This window comes from Oncorhynchus kisutch, linkage group LG8, assembly GCF_002021735.2.
Source record: "Oncorhynchus kisutch isolate 150728-3 linkage group LG8, Okis_V2, whole genome shotgun sequence".
Taxonomy (NCBI): Eukaryota; Metazoa; Chordata; class Actinopteri; order Salmoniformes; family Salmonidae; genus Oncorhynchus; species Oncorhynchus kisutch.
Genome location: NC_034181.2, coordinates 45,912,764 through 45,938,041, shown reverse-complemented (window position 1 = coordinate 45,938,041; position 25,278 = coordinate 45,912,764). Strand labels below are relative to the sequence as shown.

Here is a 25,278-nt window from a genome sequence, read left to right as displayed (position 1 = left end):
ACAGTAGCAGCAGCGGATGTGATTGTGCAAAGTTAGAGCTGTGCACCTAACCTGCATACGGGATCCCCATCTCTTCCTGAATGTGTATTGATCAAGCCCCCATTCTCTTTAACCTCTATCCCACACTCCACCCAAACGTAAACACATCCGGTACTTTAAAAAGCCCTCACCCCCCACCACTTATGATCATTAGAGTGATAACTAACTACACAGGGAGTGAGGTCTGGGTCCCTGCCCATAAGGACAAATGTTGTCACGATACAATAATTTTGACACAAAAATTGTACAAAAACGATACCACTGCAAAAAAAATACAAGGAGTAGTCACAGAGTAATCTCTGGGTATCTTTTGAGTTTTGTTGTACTTTGTGTGAAGTTCTAGCATGAATATAATGGTAGGCTGACTCACGTTAGCTGATGGAGTGGTGGGACTTGACGTCTGTGTTTAAAATAAGAGAAACCAATAATGTATAAGGACAGACGCCGGGGGACAAGAAGCAGGTACAGGGAGTGAACATTTTATGAATAACGGACATGAAGCAGAACAGGAACAGAATACGGACAGCGTCTGGACGGGAAACAAAAATGCTGATACAGAGAACACACGGGGAAGCAGACAGAAATAGGGAAGGCAGTCAACACATTAAAGGAATCCAGGTGAGTCCAATGATGCGCTGCTGTGCGTGATGGTGACCGGTGATGAAGCGCAGATGTGCGTAATGATGGTGACAGGTGTGTGTAATGAAGGCGGTCTCGCGCCCTCGAGCTCCAGAGAGGGAGAGCGGGAGCAGGTGTGACAGTAGGGGCGCCACCCGGCATCCCACCTGGGCGAGCCTGACGGGCCGGCCAAAGCATGGGCGCTGGACAACCTGGCTGGGGCGTAGAAGCCCGATGAACCGGCAGAGGCGTGGGAGCCTGGCGAGCCGGCTCAGGCGTGGGAGCCTGACGATCTGGCTGAGGCATGACAGCCCTACGATCCCGCTGAGGCGAGGAGCCCGACGAACCGGCTGAGGCGTGGGATCCTGATGGCCGGCTGAAGCATGACTTGGGGTGGGCACCTGTCGAGCCAGCAAAAAGGTGTGTTGACGAGCTGACTGAGGCACCCCAGTTCCCTTGGCGATGGCACCCGGACCCGACTTCACCAAATAAAAAAAATAAAAAAATAAAAACTCCCTGATGCTTCCTTAGTGGCATCAGCATTCTGTAATGACAGACGCAAGGGAAGAGAAGCAGGTACAGGGTGTGAACATTTAATGAATAACGGGCTTGAAACAGAACAGGAACAGAATACGGACAGCGTCTGGACATGGGAAACGGAAACGACAACAACGCTGATACAGGGAACACACGGGGAATCAGACAGAAATAGGGAAGACAGTCAACACATTAAAGGAACAAAGTCCAGGTGAGTCCAATGATGCACTGCTGCGCGTGATGGTGACCGGTAATGAAGTGCAGGTGCACGTAACAATGGTGACATAATGAAGGCAGTCTGGCGCCCTCGAGGCGTGACAAATGAGATGCAGAAACGTAGCCTAAAACCCTTCTACAAAACTACACATGAGACTCAAGAGCAAACAAAATAATTGTGCAAATTAATGTAAAGGGTTTTAAAATGTAACTTGATACATATCAATATATATTTCAAAGTTCATTTTAAGATATCTCACATTTCGAAATAAGACGTTGCCCCTTTAAGATTGAATCTGATCTCCAGGATCCATTTCACCGTGGGAATCTGGTGTGTAACTGTGAATAAGCATAGCTAGAGAAACTCCATGGATACGTGTGTGTTTGTGTGCGTGTGCCTACGGACAGCGTCTGTCCGTGTGTGTGTGTGTGAGAGAGAGAGTCTGCAGCTGCGATAAGCAGCAACGACACTAGAAGATCTATGTGGCTCAGACATTGGGATAACTCTAAATAGCAGCCAGAAAGATAATGGATGTTTAGGTTCACGCATGTTTGACTGTGACCAGCGTCATAATCACACACTGCATAAGAACACACCTTGGCTTCTCAGTACCACACACACACACACACTGCAGTCACTCGCCCACACACATGCACGCACGCACAAACACACACAGTCGTTCCCCCCCCCCAGACACAGGTGTGTCCTCCACCAGGTAACCTTAAGACACCAGCACCCTAAAGGTCTCCCTTTATCATGCACCGACGGAAGGCCTCCCAAACACAAACACCTGGGATAAAAATCACCAAAACCATTTAAAATCAACAGGTAATTCCTCTCACACAAGATTGAAGGCCTTAATGTGACAGATAGGACAGGGAGGGGGGGGGGCTCAGTGGGTTGTTTGATGACTTAGATAAATATAATGCATTACAGCATTACATTCCCAAAGACTAATCCACCAGATTGGGATACACGGAATAACAAGGTATTCTAATTCAAACAGGTTAAGCAACATCATAGGGAAATAATATGGCAGAAAAAGGGAGGAAGAGAAGTGAGAATTGGAGGGCTGGGGACTTGTTCATTCAGGCCTTTCATGAAACTATAAGAAGTCGTACATAACATGCACTACTCGTTATATATCCAAAGACTGCATTTTGAGGTTTCTCCCTACTATGTACATGGTATGTGTGCCATCCTCTCGAAATTCCTACACTGTCAGATCCTTGAGGAGTTGTCCTTGCCTGTTGCTAACAAGATGTCATTTAAACAACATCTTCCTTGGAATAGGGAATGAGTGAGTGTGTCACGCCGGATTCAAACCAAAGAGTGTGTGAAAACTATGGCTGGCACAATTACAGTTTAACTGTGTAACCAATGGTTATGGTTGAAGACAGTCATGAAAATCATTTCCATGGTTATGTAATGTTCATCCAAATTATGTTGACTGATGTGGCTCATGCAATGGAATGTATTATTTGTAATGTCAGTTGAGTTGAATCAACAAATCACATCACAGTGGGTACACTTTAACTTCCTACTTTGTTCCTATGGGTACATTCACAATTGCCACCAGTCCGCCTGTTATGCCATAATTGACTTGAATGGGGATGCCCGTTCTATTCATTCTATTTCTATGGCAGCACATGCAGTTAGGAGCGGAGAAGAGAACATGTGCTATTTGAATGGCTATTACAGAGACCACAGTCATTTGGCTGGCCAATTACCATCTTCCAAATTTCCCAAGACCGTCACAGCCTTAGTGAGAACACCAAAGCCAAGAAATTATAGAAAACACTAAAACACAGATGGTCTTCGGTCAGCCTGTGACCCTTTTAACACAATATAATAACACATTCTACCAAATCATTGTGTCATGACTGTCCACGAGAATCCAAATAGGTCAGATCAGGTTTGCAATGAATAACTTCAACCAGACCCAGTCTCCCCCTAGGGGGAAGGAAAGAACTAGTCGGGATTAACAACTCACACCCTGTTGTAAATCAAGGGAGAAGATTCACCAAAGGAATGTGCATGTCTCAGACTTTTTCCGGCTGAAACTCTAACACATTCAAAAGCGAATACTGGGACAATATTTCTAACATAGAATATGGGGAATGGTGGTGAGGTGATCCACTCCAGAGGTGATCTATAGACCACTAATGTCATTTTGTGATGTCGTAAAAAAAATATATATATATATATATATATACTTTAACTACATATATGAAGTTTCCATACTCTGCGTTATGCATGTAATATGAAAAATGATTAAAGTAATTTTGTTAAGAGAGGGAAGCTATAAGAGAGAAGCTATAAGAGATAAGTTTACTTTGCACAGTGAGTAGTTACCGCCCGGAGTGAGGTCAGAGAGTGTGCCAGCCTGCCACCCCTTTCCAGCAAACTGTATGAATGGTGGGTTAAGAAAAAAACACGTTTAAAAGTGGTTTGACCTTTGAATCTCAACACGAGTTGGAGACAATAAACTCACCTCCAGGACAAATCACTGGTACTGCTGATTAGCTGTCCTAACTAAGTAAAGTATCTTCGAAAACTAATTTAGGTAGGACCATCCTGTTACTCTGCTCAAACCATTGATACGGCTGGCTAGCCTATCTTCAAAGAAGCATCTAACAAGAGCGAATGGAAGGAAAATAAATGATGTTGTTCTGTTCAGGACTACACAACAAGTCACTGGATACCGGAGCCCTACAAAAGGAGGACAAGTGGAATACTTGTTGGAACCATTTTGGACAATCAGAGCCTTACAAGCATGCCGTGAACAGGCCCAACCCACTTTCCAAGGCTGCCCTGTCCACCGAGAGATCCCCGGCAAACCCAGGCATTTCACGTAAATACAGTCATGATTTCTTATTCAAAGCAGGCGGCGGTTTGTATGCAAAGTATATGGTTACTGTACGTGAAAGTAGTTTCCGAATGTACCAATGTTAAGTGTCACTGTCCCGCTCTCTCTCTCCATCTCTTCATTAACTGAATCATAAGTAAGGCCCAGGTTCTTGCAGATGCAAGGAGGTTACGACCGTTAAGAATAATTATATGATACGAGGTTATGATTAGTACGTTGACTGTTTATAGATGTGATAAGTAAAGACCTTTCAGAATTTCATTCTGGAGATGGTAACTCTTTAAAGAACTGCTCTCGTGGTGCCCCAGATCCTAATGAGATAATTGTTACATGATTCATTTAATTGGGTAACAATTAAACATAGTTAGTTAGATAAATAACAGTTTTCAGATTAATGCTTAAATCAAGTCATGACAATTGCAACTGCTCACAAACTTCTCAGTTTAGCTTTGGAAGCGAACCCATCTCACTTCTCTTTTGAAAACACTATCACAAAAAAATGTAAAAGGTTGAATTGTTACTTTGGGCCGTTTGGGAAGTTATCGAATGTGTACCGTATCGCCATCCAAATCAGCAGTGGTTAGATCTTCGCAACTAGTCAAAACCAACTAATTGTGAAAATGCTCCCCCACCCACGCCCATCCACAGTCAACACATAGTCTGCCAAGAGCAAGTGGGAAGAACAAGGTGTGTTTGACAGTGTTCAAAGTCACCAGAGCCCACAGATGGTTAGATACAGCCCACACCCAAAGGTGATGAATAGGGGTCGCGCCCCCATTGAGCTCTAAATGAATTCCATGTGATAATGTGCAAACCAAGAGCTGTACACTTTCAGTTTGATGAAACATTCGTAGAGCATCACTCTGAAGTGAATTGCTTATGTTCCTATCCGTTTTCATTTGGTCTACTTAGGGTTGAAAAGGAGGGTATATTACAGGAAACCTAAGTTTACCAGTAAACTACCAGAATGTTGGTTTTTTTCAAGGATTTTATGTAACCTATCACAAGACATCTAGTGGCCCTTTTGGGTACTTCAGATGATCAGGTTATTATAATAATCTGTGGCTTTATCACATAATTGAATGAGACTATAAAACAAATTATAGAATGACAAATCTGTAAAACATCATCTTGAATATAAACCATATATTTAGTGAATACCATTTGGTGATTAATATGAGCGTTTCAGCATGAAATATCCTTCATATATATATATATATTTGTTTTTACAAAGATGTATTTATTTTACTATGTCAATATGTACAGTGCATTCAGAAAGTTCACACCCCTTGATTTTTTTCCCACATTTTGTTGTGTTATAGCCTGAATTGAAAATGTTTTAAATTGAGATTGTCACTGACCTAGACACAATACCCCATAATGTCAAAGTGGAATTTACTTTTTAGAATGTTGTTTTTCAAATTAATTTACAAAAAAATCAAAGCTGACATGTCTTGAGCACAATAAGTATTCAACCCCTTTGTTATGGAAAGCGTAAATAAGGGCAGGAGTAACAAAGAAAACTGTGTGATATAACATGTTTTAATGACTAACCCATCTCTGCACCAAACACAATTATCGGTAAGGTCCCTCAGTCGAGAAGTGAATTTAAAAGCACAGATTCAACCACAAAGACCAGGGAGGTTTTCCAATGCCACGCAAAGGAAGGCACCTATTGGTAGATAGGTGAAAATTTTAAAAAGCAGACACTGAATATCCCTTTGAGCATGGTGAAATAATCAATTACACTTTGGATGATGTATCAATACACCCAGTCACTACAAAGATAGAGGCGTCCTTCCTAACTCAGTTGCTGGAGGGGAAGGAAACCGCTCAGGGATTTCCCCACGAGGCCAATGGTGATTTTAAAACAGTTAGAGTTTAATGTCTGTGATAGGAAAAATGTTGGATGGATCAACAATAGAGCTATCCAACTAAAGAAAATATTGCTTGACCAAGAGTCATCTGTTCTTTCAACCAATCCATTTTACCATATACAGTGCCTTCGGAAAGTATTCAGACCCTTTGACTTTTCCACATTTTGTTATGTTACAGACATATTCTAAAATTGTTTAAATTGTATTTTTCCCAATCTACACACATTACCCAATAATGAAAAAGAAAAAGGTTTTTTAGAACATTTCGCACATTTATAAAAAACATCTAAAACTGAAATATCACATTTACATAAGTATTCAGACCCTTTACTCAGTACTTTGTTTGGCAATGATTACAGTAACGATTCTTCTTGGGTATTACGCTACAAGCTTGGCACACCTGTATTTGTGGACTTTCATTCTTCTCGGCAGTTCATCTCAAGCTCTGTCAGGTTGGGTTGGGGAGCATTGCTGCACAGCTATTTTCTGGTCTCTCCCAGAGATGTACGATCGGCTTCAAGTCCGGGTTCTGGCTTGGCCACTCAAGGATGTTCAAGATGGTGCCAACATACATGGCAGCTCTGCTTCTAGCTCCTAAGCAACTTTGCAGTATTTCATTTTTTGTGGTGTTATTTCTTAGATTATCAGCCCAGAAAGTTGTTTTTGTGTTATTACATACAGCCGCAAATAACTATTGGATATCAGAGCGGCGGTAACTCACCATCATTACAACCAGGAATACAACTTTCCCGAATTTGATCCTTTGTTCGTACGCCAGAGGCTGCTCCAAGACGCCATCGGCGGAGAAGAGGTATTCGGAGTGGACTTCTAGTCTGACTCAGGAGGCGTGCCATTCACTGCTTCTGAGAATATTACTCACTAATGTTCAATCTCTGGACAATAAAGTAGACAAGCTCAGGGTGAGGATCTCCTTGCAGAGAGACCTCAGGGACTGTAACATACTCTGTTTAATGGAATCATGGCTCTCTCCAGATATACTGGATAGACAGGAATAAAGAACTCTCCGGGAAGAAGAAAGGCGGTGGTGTATGTTTCATGATTAACGACTCATGGTGTGATTGTGATAATGTACAGAAACTCAAGTCCTTTTGTTCACCCGACCTAGAATGCCTCACAATCAAATGTTGACCGTATTACCTCCCAAGAGAATTCTCTTTGATTAGTCACAGCCGTGCATATTCCCACTCAAGCCGATACCACGACAGCCTTCAAGGAACTACACTGGACGTTGCGCAAACTGGAAACCACATATCCGGAGGCCGCATTTATTGTATCTGGGGATTTTAACAATGCAAATTTGAGGAAAACGCTAATGAAGTTCTATCAACACATTGACTGTAGTAATCGTGCTGCTAAAATACTTGACCACTGCTACTCCCCCTTCCGGGATGCCTACAAGGCCCTCTCCCACCCTCCCTTCGGCAAATCAGATCACGACGCCATCCTGCTCCTCCCTTCCTATAGGCAGAAACTCAAGTAGGAAGCACCCGTGCTAAGGTCTATTCAACGCTGGTCTGACCAATCATAATCCATGCTTCAAGCTTCTTTTGATCACGCGGACTGGGATATATTCCGGGTAGCCTCTGAAAATACCATTACAAAGGCAAAACCAGCCAAGTCGCGGACACAGACATCTGGCTCCTAGACAAGCTAAATACCTTCTTCGCCCGCTTTGAGGATAACACAGTGCCACTGACGAGGGCCACTCCCAAGGACTGTGGGCTCTCGTTGTCCATGGCTGACGTGAGTAAGACATCTAAGCGTGTTAACCCCGGCCCAGGTGGCATCCCTAGCCACGTCCTCAGAGCATGTGCAGAACAGTTGGCTGGAACTGTTTATGGACATATTCAAACCCTACCTATCCCAGTCTGCTGTCCCCACTTGGTTCAAGATGTCCACCATTGTTCCTGTACGCAAGAAAGCAAAAGTAACTGAAGTAAATGAATATCGCCCCATAGCACTCACTTCTGTCATCATAAAGTGCTTTGAGAGACTAGTTAAGGATAATTTCACCATTACCTTACCTGACAACCTAGACCCACTTCAATTTGCATACCTCCCCAATAGATCCACAGACGATGTAATCGCCATCGCACTGCACACTGCCCTATTTCATCTGGACAAGAGGAATATCTATGTAAGAATGTTGTTCATTGACTACAGCTCAGCCTTCAACACCATAGTACCCTCCAAGCTCATCATTACGTTTGTGGCCCTGGGTCTGAACACCGCCCTGTGCAACTGGGTCCTGGACTTCCTGGCAGGCCGCCCCCAGGTGGTGAAGGTAGGAAATAACACCTCCACTTCGAGGATCCTCAACAAAGGGGACCTACAATGGGGTGCATGCTCAGCTCCCTCCTGTACTCCTTGTTCACCCATGACTGCGTGGCCACGCATGCCTCCAACACGCCTCCAAAACAGTACTAGGCCTGATTACCAACAATGATGAGACAGCCTACAGGGAGGAGGTGAGGGCCCTGGTGGAGTGGTGCCAGAAAAATAACCTCTCCCTCAACGTCAACAAAATGAAGGAGCTGATCATGGACTTCAGGAAACAGCAGAGGGAGCACCCCCTATCCACATTGACGGGAATCCACAGTAGAGAAGGTGAAAAGCTTCAAGTTCCTTGGAGTACACATCACTGACAATCTGAAATGGTCCACCCACACAGACAGTGTGGTGAAGAAGACGGAACAGCGCCTCTTCATCCTCGGGCTGAAGAAATTCAGGCTTGGCCCCTAAGACCCTCAGAAACGTTTACAGATGCACAATTAAGAGCATCCTATTGGGCTGTATCACCACCTGGTACGGCAACTGCAGGGCTCTCCAGAGGGTAGTGCAGTCTGCCCAACGCATCACCAGGGGCACACTGCCTACCCTCCAGGACACCTACAGCACCCGATATCACAGGAAGGTCAAAAAGATCATCAAGGAAATCAACCTGGCCTTTTCACCCCGCTACCATCCAGAAGGCGAGGTCAGTACAGGTGCATCAAAACTGGGACCCGAGAGACTTTAAAATAGCTTCTATTTCAAGGCCATCAGACTGTTAAATAGCCATCACTAGCTGGCTACCACCCGGTTACTCAACCCTGCACCTTAAAGGCTGCTGCCCTATATACATAGACACGGGATCACTGGTCACTTTCAATTGGTTTACATTCTGCTTTACTCATTTAATATGTATATAATATTATATTCTACTGTATTTTAGTCAATGCCACTCCGACATTGCTCGTCCTAATATTTATATATTTCTTAATTCCATTATTTTCCATTTAGATGTGTGTCTATTGAATTGTTAGATAGTATTTGCATTGTTTGAGCTAGGAACACAAGCATTTCTCTACACCCTCAATAACATCTGCTAAATATGTGTATGTGACCAATCAAATTTGATTGATTTGAGACTTGTCCCGAAGCCACTCCTGCGTTGTACTTTGCGTGAAATTTGCGTGAAATTTGCTCCACCCTCAACTTCCGGACTTGTTTTCCGTCTTGTTGTGCTGTTTGTTGCTCCTTGGCTATCTGACAAACTTTTTGGTTCTGACTTTGAATACATTTACCTACGTCTTAGTTTTTTCCTCATGCTACTTTTTTCATTCAACTTTTTTACCCTGGACGATTTATCTGGACATGGTTCTACAGGACCTCCACCACCTGAAAAAGCTAAGTAGTAACATTAACACTATACCATCGAATTGCAGTCGCTGTACTCATAATATAAAGGAGAACTATCACCTTATGGTGAGGATAGCCGTGTTGCAAGCACAGCTTCAGACGCAATCGTTAGGCAAGGGTAATTTAAGCGTAGTAGGAAAGGATGAAACAGCGTTTGTGCCACCAGTAAGTCCAGATAGTAGTATAAATCCCCCCGCACAGTCCCCGCAGCCAGACAATTTCCTCAAGGCTTCTGGAAAGAAATGCTGTTGGCATGCTCAACCGGTCTCGCTCATTCAGCTGACAAACTTTCAACCGGTTCTTCCCATTAAAGCAGAGGCCGAGTCCTCTCAGGTCTCTCCTCCACCCGTTACGGGGTCTGAGCTGCCGAAGCCTCCCACCATTAGCTCTGACAAATTGAAAACCCTAATCATTGGCGACACCATTACCCACAATATTAGACTTAAAAAGAATCATCCAGCAATCATACACTGTTTACCAGGGGGCAGGGCTACCGATGTAATGGCTAATCTGAAGATGGTGCTGGCTGAGGCTAAAACTGGCGAGTGAAGAGAGTATAGGGATATTGTTACCCACGTCAGCACCAACGATGTTAGGATGAAACAGTCAGAGGTCACCAAGCGCAACATAGCTTCAACGTGTAAATCAGCTAGAAAGATGTGTCGGCATCGAGTAATTGTCTCTGGCCCCTTCCCAGTTTGGGGGAGTGATGAGTTCTACAGCAGAGTCTCATAACTCAATCACTGGTTGAAAACTGTTTTCTGCCCCTCCCAAAAGAGAGAATTTGTAGATCATTGGACCTCTCTGGGACTCCCCCACAAACAGGACCAAGCCTGGCCTACTGAGGAGTGACAGACTCCATCCTAGCTGGAAGGGTGCTCTCATGTTCTCTATGAACATAGACATGGCTCTAACTCCTTTAGCTCCACAATGAGACAGCAGGCTATCTGGCCTGCACCCTGTTAGCCAGCCTTCCAGCTTAGTGGAGTCTGCCAATAGCACAGTCAGTGTAGTCAGCTCAGCTATCCCCATTCACTCGATGTGAATGGCTTGACTGAGACATGGCTCAAGCCTGATGAATTTACTGTGTTAAATGAAGCCTCACCTCCTGGTTACACTAGTGACCATATACTCCGCAAAAGGTGGAGGTGTTGCTAACATTTATGACAGCAAATTTCAATTTACAATACTTTTTTTCACTGCATTTTGGTCTTTTGAACTTCTAGTCATGAAATCTATGCAGCCTACTCAATCACTTTTTTTATAGCTACTGTTTACAGGCCTCCTGATCCGTATACAGCATTCCTCATGGAGTTCCCTGAATTCCTATTGGACCTTGTGGTTATGGCAGATAATATTCACATTTTTGGTGACTTTAATATTCACATGGAAAAGTCCACAGACCCACTCCAAAAGGCTTTCGGAGCCATCATTGACTCAGTGGGTTTTGTCCAACATGTCTCCGGACCTACTCAATGCCACAGTCATACCCTGGATCTAGTTTTGTCCCATGGAATGGATCTAAATGTTTTTCCTCATAATCCTGGACAATTGCAACAAATAATCTGCTCAGACCCCAACCAAGGATCATCAAAAGCTGTGCTATAAATTCTCGGACAACCCAAAGATTCCTGGATGCCCTTACAGAGTCCCTCCACCTACCCAAGGACGTCGGAGTACAAAAATCGGTTAACCACCTAACTGATGATCTAAACGTAACCTTACGTAATACCCTAGATGCAGTTACACCCCTAAAAACAAAACAAATTTGTTACAAGAAATTTGCTCCCTGGTATACAGAAAATATCCGAGCCCTGAAGCAATCTTCCAGAAAATTGGAACGGAAATATCGCTCCACCAAACTAAAAGTCTTCCGACTAGCTTGAAAAGACAGTAACGTGCAATACCAAAGAGCCCTCACTGCTGCCCGATCATCCTATTTTTCCAACCAAATTAAGGAGAATAAGAACAATCCAAAGTGTATTTTTGACACTGTCGCAAAGCTAACTAAAAATAAGTATTCAACAAGAGAGGATAGCTTTCACTTCAGCAGTGATAAATTCATGAACTTGTTCAATGAAGAGATCATGATCCTTAGAAAGCAAATGACGGATTCTACTTTGAATCTGCAATTTCTCCAAAGCTCATTTTTTACGAGTCTGCACAGAACTGCCAGCATCAATGGAGACACTCACGTTTTTTAATCCTGTATCTCGTCACACATTCATGAAAATAGTTATGGCCTCTAAACCGTCAAGCTGCATACTGGACCCTATTCCAACTAAACTACTGAAAGAGCAGGAAGTATCCTGTGCTTGGCCCTCCTATGTTGAACATATAAATGGATCCCTATCCACCGGATGTGTACCAAACTCACTAAAAGTGTCAGTAATAAAGCCTCTCTTGAAAAAGCCAAACCTTGACCCGGAAAAAGTATTTTATTTTTCTAAAATCAGCCTATATCGAATCTCCCATCTCCCCCCCAAAAAGCTGTTATGCAGAAACTCACTGCCTTCCTGAAGACAAATAATGTATATGAAATGCTTCAGTCTGGTTTTAGACCCCATCATAGCACTGAGACAGCACTCATGAAGGTGGTAAATTACCTTTAAATGGCGTCAGACCAAGGCTCTCCGTCCTAGTGCTCTTAGACCTTAGTGCTACTTTTGACACCATCGAGCACCGCGTTCTTTTGGAGAGATTAGAAACCCTAATTGGTCTACACCAGGGGTGGGCAATTCCAGTCCTCAAGGGCCTGATTGGTATCCCAGTTTTGCCCCAGCCCCAGCTAGCACACCTGACTCCAATAATCACATAATCATGATCTTCAGTTTAGAATGCAATTTGATTAAAATCACCTGTGTTTGCTAGGGATGGAAAAGAAGTGTGACACCAATAAGGCCCTCGAGGACTGGAGTAGCCCACCCCTGGTCTACACAGAGAAGTTCTTGCCTGGTTTAGATCTTATCTGTCGGAACAATATCAGTTTGTCTCTGTGGATGGTTCGTCCGCTGACAAATCAATTGTACGTTTTGGCGTTCCTCAAGGTTCCGTTTTAGGACCACTATTGTTTTCACTATATATTCTACCTCTTGGTGATGTCATTTGGAAACACAATGCAACTTTCACTTCTATGAGGACGACACACAGCTGTACATTTCGATGAAACATGGTGAAGTCTCACAATTGTCTAACCTGGAAGCCTGTGTTTCAAACGAAAGGAAGTGGAATGGCCGGCAAATGTTTTACTTTTAAAAACTCGGACAAAACAGAGATGCTAGTTCTAGGTCCCAAGAAACAAAGATATCTGCTGTTAGATCTATCTATTAATCTTGATGGTTGTACAGTCGTGTCAAATATAAAACTGTGAAGGACCTCAGCGATACTCTGGACCCTGATCTCTCTTTTGATATCAAGAATATTTCAAGGACAGCTTTTTATCCATATTTGTAACTATTTGTCAAAATAATTATGCAGAAAAACTAATCCATGCTTTAGACAATTCTAGATTAGACTACTGCAATGCTCTACTCTCTGACTACCCCGATAAAGCACTAAATAAACTTCAGCTAGTGCTAAACACTGCTGCTAGAATCCTGACTAGAACCAAAACATTTGATCATATTACTTCTCTCTACATTGGCTTCCTGTTAAGGCTAGGGCTGTTTTCTAGGATTTACTGCCAACCTATAAAGCATGACATGGGCTTGCTCCTACCCATCTCTCCTATTTGGTCCAATCGTACATTCCTAAACGTACGCTACAGTCACAAGACGCAGGCCTTCTTATTGTCCTTTCAAATTCAGGTAGTGCTTTCTCCTGTAGAGCTACATTTTTATGGAATGGTCTGCCTATCGATGTGAGAGATGCAGAATTGGTATCATTGAGTGTAGTCTGGCCCAGGGGTGCGAACGTGAATGGCAAGGCACTGGCCGGTTCCCCTCTCTCCACTGGGATTCTCTGCCTCTGACCCTATTACTGTGGATGAGTCACTGGCTGACTAGTGCTGTTCCAGCCGTCCCTAGGAGGGGTGCGTCACTTGAGTCACAAACGTGATCTTCCTGTCTGGTTTTGCGCCTGTTTGGGATCGTGCGTTGGAGATCTTTGTGGGCTATACTCAGACTTGTCTCCGTGTAGTAAGTTGGTGGTCTGTTGATATCCCTCTAGTGGTATCGGGACTGTGCTTTAGCAAAGTGGGTGGGATTATATCCTGCCTGGTTGGCCCTGTCCGGGGGTATCGTCGGATGGGGCAACAATGTCCCCTGACTACCCCCGACTCCAGTATATATGCTGTAGTCTATGTGCTGGGGGGCTAGGGTCAGTCTGTTATATCTGGTGTAATTCTCCTGTTTTATATGGTGTCCTGTGTGAATTTAAGTATGTTCCCTCTAATTATCTCTCTCTCCCTTCTCTCCCCTCCCTGAGGACCTGAGCCCTAGGATCATGCATCAGGAATACCTGGCTTGATGACTCCTGGCTTTCCCCAGTCCACCTGATTGTGCTGCTACTCCAGTTTCAACTGTTCTGCCTGCGGCTAGGGAACACAGACCTATTCCCCCGGACATGCTACCCTGTCCCGGACCAGCTGTTTTTTTTACTTTCTCTCCCTCTACCGCACCTGCTGTCTCAACCACTGAATGCTCGGCTATGAAAATCCAGCTGACATTTACTCCTGAGGTACTGACCTGTTGCAACCTCTACAACCACTGATTATTATTTGGCCCTGCTGGTAATCTATGAACATCTCAAATACCAATCTGGCCTTAAATGGCCATGAACACTTGTAATCTCCACCCGGCACAGCAAGAAGAGGACTGGCCACCCCTCAGAGCCTAGGTACTCTAGTTTTTTTTCTAGGTTCCTGCCTTTCTAGGGAGTATTTCCTAGCTACCATGCTTCTACATCTGCATTGCTGGCTGTTTGGGGTTTTAGGCTGGGTTTCTGTTTAGCACTTTATGACATCTAGGGGATTTATAAAATACATGTGTTTGATTGATGATGATGATTCTGCCACCACCATGCTTCACCGTAGGGACGGTGCCAGGTTTCCTCCAGACGTGACACTTGGCATTCAGGCCAAAGAGTTCAATCTTGGTTTCATCAGACCAGAGAATCTTGTTTCTCATGGTCGGAGAGTCCTTTAGGTGCCTTTTGGCAAACTCATAGCGGGCTGTCATGTGCCTTTTACTGAGGAGAGGCTTCCGTCTGGCCACTCTACCATAAAGGCCTAATTGGGGGGAGCGCTGCGGAGATGGTTGTACTTCTGGAAGGTTCTCCCATCTCTACAGAGGAATTCTAGAGCTCTGTCAGAATAACCATTGGGTTCTTGGTCAAGGCCCTTCTCCCCCGATTGCTCAGTTTTGCCAGGCGGCCAGCTCCAGGAAAAGTCTTGGTGGTTCCAAACTTCTTCCATTTAAGAATAATGGAGGGCACAGGGACCTTCAATGCTGCAGAAATGTTTTGGTACCCTTCCCCAGATCTGTGCCTCGACACAATCCTGTCTCGGAGCTCTACGGACAATTCCTTCGACCTCATGGCTTGGTTTTTGCTTTGACATGCACTGTCAACTGTGGGACCTTATCTAGACAGGTGTGTGCCTTTACAAATCATGTCCAATCGATTGAATTTACCACAGATGGACTCCAATCAAGTTGTAGAAACATCAAGGATGTTCAGTGGAAACAGGATGCGCTTGAGCTCCATTTGGAGTCTAATAGCAAAGGGTCTGAATACTTACGTAAATAAGGTATTTCTGTTTTTTGCTAAATTTTTCGAAAAACCTGTTTTCGCTTTGTCATTATGGGGTATTGTGTGTATATTGCTGAGGAAATTGTTTTATTTAATCCATTTTAGAATAAGGTAACGTAACAAAATCTGGAAAAAGTCAAGGGGTCTGAATATTTTCCAAAAGCACTATTACTAGAGGGAGTCTGACTGCAATTGATTTGATTGCTGCGCTGTGTTAAAAAAATGACAGCAAGTGACTGTGACTAGCAGCTGTTGTCTCTCTTTCCTCCATTTTGCAGCAACCACTACAGAACTTCAACTGTGTTAATCGTGCAGTCCATGTTGCTGAAGCTGCAGCATGTACAGTGCCTTGCGAAAGTATTCGGGCCCCCTTGAACCTTGCAACCTTTTGCCACATTTCAGGCTTCAAACATAAAGATATAAAACTGTATTTTTTTGTGAAGAATCAACAAGAAGTGGGACACAATCATGAAGTGGAACGACATTTATTGGATATTTCAAACTTTTTTAACAAATCAAAAACTGAAAAATTGGGCGTGCCCCCTTAAGTTAATACTTTGTAGCGCCACCTTTTGCTGCGATTACAGCTGTAAGTCGCTTGGGGTATGTCTCTATCAGTTTTGCACATCGAGAGACTGAATTTGTTTTCCCATTCCTCCTTGCAAAACAGCTCGAGCTCAGTGAGGTTGGATGGAGAGCATTTGTGAACAGCAGTTTTCAGTTCTTTCCAGAGATTCTCGATTGGATTCAGGTCTGGACTTTGACTTGGCCATTCTAACACCTGGATATGTTCATTTTTGAACCATTCCATTGTAGATTTTGCTTTATGTTTTGGATCATTGTCTTGTTGGAAGACAAATCTCTGTCCCAGTCTCAGGTCTTTTGCAGACTCCATCAGGTTTTCTTCCAGAATGGTCCTGTATTTGGCTCCATCCATCTTCCCATCAATTTTAACCATCTTCCCTGTCCCTGCTGAAGAAAAGCAGGCCCAAACCATGATGCTGCCACCACCATGTTTGACAGTGTGGATGGTGTGTTCAGGGTGATGAGCTGTGTTGCTTTTACGCCAAACATAACGTTTTGCATTGTTGCCAAAAAGTTCAATTTTGGTTTCATCTGACCAGAGCACCTTCTTCCACATGTTTGGTGTGTCTCCCAGGTGGCTTGTGGCAAACTTTAAATCACACTTTTTATGGATATCTTTAAGAAATGGCTTTCTTCTTGCCACTCTTCCATAAAGGCCAGATTTGTGCAATATACGACTGATTGTTGTCCTATGGACAGAGTCTCCCACCTCAGCTGTAGATCTCTGCAGTTCATCCAGAGTGATCATGGGCCTCTTGGCTGCATCTCTGATCAGTCTTCTCCTTGTATGAGCTGAAAGTTTAGATGGACGGCCAGGTCTTGGTAGATTTGCAGTGGTCTGATACTCCTTCCATTTCAATATTATCGCTTGCACAGTGCTCCTTGGGATGTTTAAAGCTTGGGAAATCTTTTTGTATCCAAAACCGGCTTTAAACTTCTTCACAACAGTATCTCGGACCTGCCTGATGTGTTCCTTGTTCTTCATGATGCTCTCTGCGCTTTTAACGGACCTCTGAGACTATCACAGTGCAGGTGCATTTATGCGGAGACTTGATTACACACAGGTGGATTGTATTTATCATCATTAGTCATTTAGGTCAACATTGGATCATTCAGAGATCCTCACTGAACTTCTGGAGAGTTTGCTGCACTGAAAGTAAAGGGGCTGAATAATTTTGCACGCCCAATTTTTCAGTTTTTGATTTGTTAAAAAAGTTTGAAATATCCAATAAATGTCGTTCCACTTCATGATTGTGTCCCACTTCATGATTGTGTCCCACTTCTTGTTGATTCTTCAAAGAAATACAGTTTTATATCTTTATGTTTGAAGCCTGAAATGTGGCAAAAGGTTGCAAAGTTCAAGGGGGCCGAATACTTTCGCAAGGCACTGTAATTACAGCCATTTCTTACTGAAGTTCTGTTACCGAAATCCCTCATTTGTTTAGGAAAAACATCCCTATTCCCTCAACCCTTGCTCTCTTCACACTACACATGTATGCATCGCATGTAAGTGACCAATAGGGCCTGACCTATAGCATATTATAATCACAAACCAACTCTGAACATGTGACAGCAAAACGGATGCAGAGGACATGACAAATAAACTTGAAATGGGGGAATGTTTACTTGTTGCTCAGGAGGTAAAGGAGAAGTCAGATGTGAGGAATTAATTTGACTAGTTGTGGAAAATCCTGGAGATCAAGAAAAAGCAGGTAAGGCGCAAGCCTTGCGTGTGTCACGCCTGCTTCCGCTCTCCCTCCCTGGCACTCAAGGCCCTGCATTACACACACCTGCTTCCCTCGTTACGCGCATCAGCGATTCATTGCACTCACCTGGACTCAAATCGCCGTGTTATTACCTCCCCTTTATCTGTCTGTTCCCTAGCTCTGTTCCCCGCGTCTGCATTAATGTTTATATGTCTTGTATACCCAGTTAGGATGCTCTTCCTGTCTTGTTCATGTCTGTGCTAAATTAAATGTTCAACTCTCCGTACCTGCCCTCTCATCTCCAGTGTCTGTTCTTACAGCGTGCATATTATATGTGCCAAACAGGTGCTGTTAGATTACAATATCATTTTTCTGACCATCTGGAACAATGTACACAACACTAAATAAACGATAAGCGTACCAGAGAGTCTGTTGCAATGTTTAGTTAAAAATAAATAATTGTAAAGCCTTTATTACAGCAAACACTAAAAACAAATTGCATTCATTCGTGAACGCAATTTCCGACATGGAACAGTTTATTTATCGTCTACGCTAATTATTCAAGGGTAGCTTTATTTTATTTTCAAAGGAAAATGCTTGATTGCATTTCAAATCATAAATGACTCATATGCTGTGTGATGACATGAATGAATGAATGAATGAATGAATGAATGAAATGATACAGTAGCCTATATATGTTTTGAAATATATGTTTAAGTTACGGTATTAAAACTAAACAGTATGTACTCTTTGGCTTAGAGCACGATGGTGGTTCTACAAGGCTGCTATACTAAGCCTACTAATGATAACAATATTACTTATTATAAATGATGATCATCATCATAATAATAATAATATTAACAAGGAGATCAAGAAAAAGGAGGGTTATTATTATACGTTTTATTTTTCTGACAATTTGGAAGAGAGTAAACAACACTAAATAACTTAAGTAATACCAGAGAGGCTGTTCTAATATATAGAAAAGTGTAAAGCCTTTATTACAGCATTGCAAAGATTAAAAACAGACGAATTTGTGAAATTGTTTATCCCACATGTGGTTGCGTGAGGCTTGGTGCTCACAGAATCAGTAGGCTATTGATCAAGCACTCAAACAGAAGCAGGATCTGTCTTATTTCTCTAGATATACAGTATATGGATGATTAACAGTATAAAGCCAGGCACATTTAACAATTAGGCTATTGATTATAGACCTATTGCCGTTTGCGCTCTCCTCACTTTTCTTAGAAAAGTATGGCAAGTGCTGTTTTCTTGTCTCCTAACTCGGCTGCGGCCTCCGCCGCATTCTTCTCAACATCAATATGCTGGTTAACTTTGCTATTATGCACATAGCGTCATGGTCTAAGAAAAGACGGCAATTCAGTGCACTGATATTTCAGAACCACGGTCAGCAACCGCGATCCAATGCGAGAGAAAGCAACATGAATAAAAATAATATTACCAATGTTTTTACATAATATAACCATATACAATTTTAGTAGCACGTATTAGTGATGGACTGTGCCATCCCCACGGCCTCCACAATGGATTAGTCCACTCAGACAGGCGCGAATCAGAGAATCATAAAAAATTCCAAAACATGTATCCTGTTTGTAATGAGGCACTAAAGTAATACAACAAAAAAAAAGGAAAATAAATGTACTTTTTGTCCTGAATACAAAGTGTTAAGTTTGGGGCAAATCCAACAAAACACAATCACAGAGTACCACTTTTTACACTCTTTACATTTACAAGCATGGTGGTGGCTGCATCGTGTTATGGATATGCTTGTCATCGGCAAGGACTGGGGAGTTTTTTAGGATAAAAATTACAGTAATAGAGCTAAGCACAGGCAAAATCTTAAAGGAAAAACTGGTACAGTCTGCTTTCCAACAGACACTGGGAGACAAACCTCACCTTTCAGCAGGACAATAACCTAAAAAACAAGGACAACTATACACTGGAGTTGCTTATAAAGACGACATTGAATGTTCCTGAGTGGCCTAGTTACAGTTTTGAAAATCTATGGTAAAACTTGAAAATGGCTATCAATCAATGATCAACAACCAACGTGACAGAGCTTGAAGAAATGTTTAAAGAATAAATGGGCAAACATTGTACAATCCAGGTATGCAAAGCTCTTAGAGACTTACCCAAAAACACTCAGCTGTAATCGCTGCCAAATGTGATTTGAACATGTATCGACTCAGGTGGTTGAATACTTATCTAAGCAAGATATATTAGCATTTAACTTTTAAAAAAAAAAAAATTAAAAAAAAATTCGGAAAATTCTTCATCCACTTTGACATTGTTGTGGATCGTTGACAAAAAAGGACAATTAAATAAATGTTATTCCCACTTTGTAACACGGATTGTGTCAATGATTGTGAATACTTTCTGAAGGCACTTTATTTGTCGTCAATGTTCTGAATAATTTTTAAAAAAGTTATTCAAGTATAAATGACCAAAGTTACGATAGATTGGCATAGATTTTCTGTTAATTATCTAAATGATTGAAGATGCTGGTAACTTTGGTAAATTACTGGTAGCTTTGCAACCCCAGTTACACTGGATTGGTACAACAATACGCTGTCTATTTGGTATTCCAACAACACTGCTGCCCATATATGCAGTCTGCCTTACAAGAGTACACCCAAAAACGTCGGCAGAGAAATCACATTTAGATCGTGAAATTCTGGCATAAACATTCCTCAAGTCTACACAGTGCCCAGTCCTTTTGGATGGAAAGTAAATTAGTGTGTCTGCCTTTGATCAGCATTAGGAGCATGGCTACTGACTGAGGTATTTTATGGAGTCATGAAAAGTGAGAAAGGGGAATTTTTCAGCCCTTAGTGTGCTGTTGCTAAAATAAGCTGTACTTTTATGAGGGTTACAATCAGAATGAAGAAGTATGTGAGTTAATAGTGTGCGTGAGACAGCTTACAACCATTTCCATTTGCAGCCTTGTACATTGCCATATATGTCTCTTTGGACTTACAATAAGTATCTGGTTTACAAAGTTACAGTAGTAGGGTGTATGTTCATGTCATTTTGACTACTGCTTCAGACACTGACACACACACACACACAACACACACCAGTTTGGAGGCTGTGTGTGAAACAGTCTAGAGTCCACAGTCATTAAAGGGAACAAGGAGAGACCTCCGGAGCTGTGTTGTTGAATAGGCAGCCCCTCTATTCTTAGGTGCCTTCCCATACAGAGGCTGGTTCCCCATTCACAACACAAGGTCATTAGATAATACACAGTGGGACCTCAAGACCAACACGGTGGGGGTGGGAGGGCCACGCTACAAAACAACCTTTTCCCCAACTCAAACTCCCCCTTCTCGGTCTCTCTACACACAACACACACACACGAAGGATGATGTCATTATTACGCCCCCTTCTCAATTCAGTCCAGTGTTATTCAGCCTTTCAGTGTGGGTTTCCTCTCTCTCTGTGTCTGTTATTAGAGACAGGGCATCAATATACGCTTCTACACCTGCATTGCTTGCTGTTTGGGGTTTTAGGCTGGGTTTCTGTACAGCACTTTGAGATATCAGCTGATGTAAGAAGGGCTTTAGAAATAAATTTGATTTGATTTGATAATGTGACCTACAGTCACAAGAAAAGGGCAACCAGTGAAGAACAAACACCATTGTACAACCCACATTTATTTTCCCTTTTGTACTTTAACTATTTGCACATCGCTACAACACTGTATATAGATAGACATAAGACATATGACATTTGAAATGTCTTTATTATTTTGGAACTTCTGTGAGTGGAATATTTACTGTTGATTTTTATTGTTCATGATCTACTTCACTTGCATTGGCAATGTTAACATATGTTTCCCATGCCAATAAAGCCCCTTGAATTGAATTGAGAGATATCTACTGAGTGTTTGGCCTCACTGGTCTCTCTCAGCTCCCAGCATGCTCTATTTTGGTGATGACAATAACTAATGCTGAGGGAGCACTATGGCCTATTGATTTACACTGATGCTCAGCTCAGGAATGAGTGAGAGACACAGAGACAGACCAGGTTGGAGAAACAGAAACAGAGAGGAGTGTGAAAACCAGCAAGACAAAGATTTGTAGTAATTGAGCAAACAATTAGGCTTGCGCCCTGCTACAATCCACTAAAGCTGAAGCCTGTATTTTGTTTTATTGTACCTTTAGTTAACTAGGCAAGTCAGTTTATGAACAAATTCTTATTTTTAATGGTGGCCTAGGAACAGTGGGTTAACTGCCTTGTTCAGGGGCGGAACGACAGATTATTACCTTGTCAGCTCGGGGATTCGATCTTGCAACCTTTCGGTTACAAGTCCAACACTCTAACCACTAGGCTACCTGCCGCCCCAATTTTAATCCCACTCTGTAACATAAAAAGTCAAGGGTTGTGAATACATGTGTCATCAGTAGGGTATGTGGACACAGCATAGTGATGGTAACAGCCCAGTTCCTGTGGGGATAGCTTGGCAGCCAATGACGGTATGTCTGCCATTCCTAGCCAAACGCTGTTTGGCTAAGTCACCATGACGACAGAGCTGCCAAGCCTCATTTCAAAAACTCTAGTCTGTGCTCAACTCTGTGGATGAAATCATCATGGAGTTGAGGTACTTGGCAATGACACAATGTACTCCTGCACGCGCGTACATTTCTCTGTCAACCTTCTCTTTGTCGGAGGGAGACTTTCTTAGTTCACTGTTTGAGAAAACATACTTACTCTGGTTGAGTGTGTCAAGAGGTTTCTGAATCAATAGAGCAATTCATGAATCATCAACGTATTTTCTATGACGATCAACATCATACGACCTATAACAGTTTGTTGAAAAACACAGCCACACAACCTCGGATGGGTGATAGATGGGTGGTAAACCACAAAGCGGAGCCCACAGATCATTATGACATCACCATGGCAACACATCTCCATTATCTTTAATTGTGTGGGATCACAGTCAACATAACAGAGAGATCACCCACATTCAGAAGTTCATCAAAGGAACATGGCACTAATTGGGCATAATTGAAGGTGTCCTAAATGTGTGTCTCTGAGCTATCCGCCACAGGGTTCAAACATGTGGGGATGCAGATTATTTTTTGTCTGCCTGCACTACAGACGCCTATATCGGTCGCTAATACAAGACTAGTAAAGGCCCAGTGCACTACTTTTGTGTTTGTTTATTTAATTCCGATTTTTCAGGGGGTGCTGATCACACCCTCAGCCCTCGAACTTCTCGGAGCTTTGTGTTCAAAGGGAAAAATGGGTCCATTAAAGTAGATTTGCAAATATTTGCCCACTAATAGAATTCAGGAGGGGAAATAAATAGGCTATGTATTCTCCATTACAATGCATGGTATTTTATGCGTCAATGCTGTTCGTGTTTGTCTCTGTCTGTGGGTGAGTGTACTGTTTAGTACCTCTCCGTGTTGAATTACAGTCTATCTCAAAGATCGCCATGTAGGCAGACACCCGAGCTGTGCGCTGAGCACAAAGAATAAAGTCAAAGAGCCCTGGGAGAATAGCCGAGTCACTCCACGCGAGGCCGGAAAAAGCGCAGGCCAGGTGCTAGAAGCAAGACGTGCACGCCACATAGGTAGCCAACAGTTTGGCACGAGCACTAACCTCCGTTGGTTGTATGGTAAGGACACTCTGCAGACTACCTGCACTAACGCCGCACTAACGCCTCAATAATACCTACAGTGAATTTTGCTCAAAATGGTACGCAGCATCACCTGGATGTGTGCAACAAAAGTTCAACATTCACCTTCCGTTAATATTTCTGGCAAGCTGTCAACGTATACAATGTGATGCATAGCCTACGTTCGATAAATCCAAAGTTGCGCCACACAGAACGCACGGCAACTGCCTCTGCACTGCAATGTTGCACGTCAAACGCAGCGTACAGTTCCATTGGAAATGCATGTTCTTCTGGTGTACCAGGGTGCAAAAAAACACTATCGGTGTGATCGAGGCGTAACTGTACCACCTGAGTTGCCCTGACTATCACTATCACTTCCTCTATGCCTAGCCTATATCTAGACCTAGAGCACCGTTTTATGTTATCATTTGACTACCTCCATAACCTTTCCACTCCTGGAACCAATTCAATCAAGTTTGAATTACACAACACCCTTTCTTCTTGTAAACGAGAAAACAAGATCCAAATGCTGGGACCGTAGCTCTGAATGAAACCGGATATTTATGTAACGAACTATCAAATAAGTATTTAGAAACTTCCTTATGGGAGTTTAAAATGCGACTAAAATCTAAATAGCTATGCTTGGTATACTCAACTTGAGCTTGCAACTATATTCAGGCACTTAAGAGCAAATAAGGATGTTTAGGCCTACCAGTTGGTTGATGAGCGGGGGTTGAGAATGTCCTCTTTGGCCGTGAGCAGTGACAGGCTATAGGTATCGAGGTTAATCGCTCGCATCGTGATGGTGAAGTTTTCTACAATCCACTTCCGAAGATTTCTTCACTTCGCAAGTCACACTAGAAACGTACTAGAAACTGAACACGGCCACACTGACGCGCTTTCACGGCCGGGAGAACGATTAGTAAGTAGGCTTATCTCATGCAAAGTAATGGAAGTTTCAAGTGGAGAAGAAGGTGACAGTCCGCCAGCAAGCTATGCAGGCTGCAAACACACACACTGGGCGGTTGAGGCTGTTGCAGACTTTCTGCAGTGAGATGGAAATACGTTTTCACTCAAAGCCCCACCTCCTCCTGACGAATGGGGGGGGGGGGGGAAGCTGAGTTACATTCTAGCTGGTCCTGGTCCAAACTTCAACTTCACACACCATTCTCTTCACCTCCATTCTGCACTTTAATAATAAGGTGGAATTGTGGAAAATATATATTTTTATAATTAAAGCTAGAATCCTTAAGTGAAACAATAGCAAAGCTGACACCACACCTCTGTTTTGGTATAAAGCAAAGGGATTGGCTTGGAGAAATGTAATCACTCTCAAATTCATAGACAGAGCTATGGATGCAAGGACTGACCATCCATGTTTTGAAGCTATACAGGGTTTGTTTACGTTCACATTGTTTACGAACATTGGAGTAAAACAAGCTGATATTTCTGGTGGGGTACAACAGTTGGACAAAGTTCATGAGGCATTTCTAAGTTCTATTCTTCAAGAATCAATCGGTATATACTGTATCATTAATTTATAGGTCCAAAATTGGAAGTAACTAAGGGTTCTAGCATTAACTTGCCTTAAAGAGACATTCTGAACTTTGCTGACTAGGGGTAAGTCATTTTTTTACCTCCCGTTTTGTGTCAATGTGTAGTTCATACTTGCATTATATATGAGCAGAATTACTGTCTTACCTCAACTAGCCACAAAATCTTGAGCTTGAAAGTGA

The 25,278-nt window shown here is 42.7% G+C and overlaps 1 protein-coding gene across 1 annotated transcript in view; it reads right to left on the bottom strand.

The window, feature by feature from the left end:
• Positions 1–24,595, bottom strand: part of LOC109895616 (drebrin-like protein) — a 64,043-nt gene extending 39,448 nt beyond the window's left edge. Inside the window, exon 1 of the mRNA XM_020489462.2 lies at positions 24,255–24,595. Coding sequence (XP_020345051.1) covers positions 24,255–24,340 — 86 coding nt within the window. The 5' untranslated portion in view covers positions 24,341–24,595. The remainder of the gene's footprint in view (positions 1–24,254) is intronic.
• Positions 24,596–25,278: the final 683 nt, after the last annotated feature.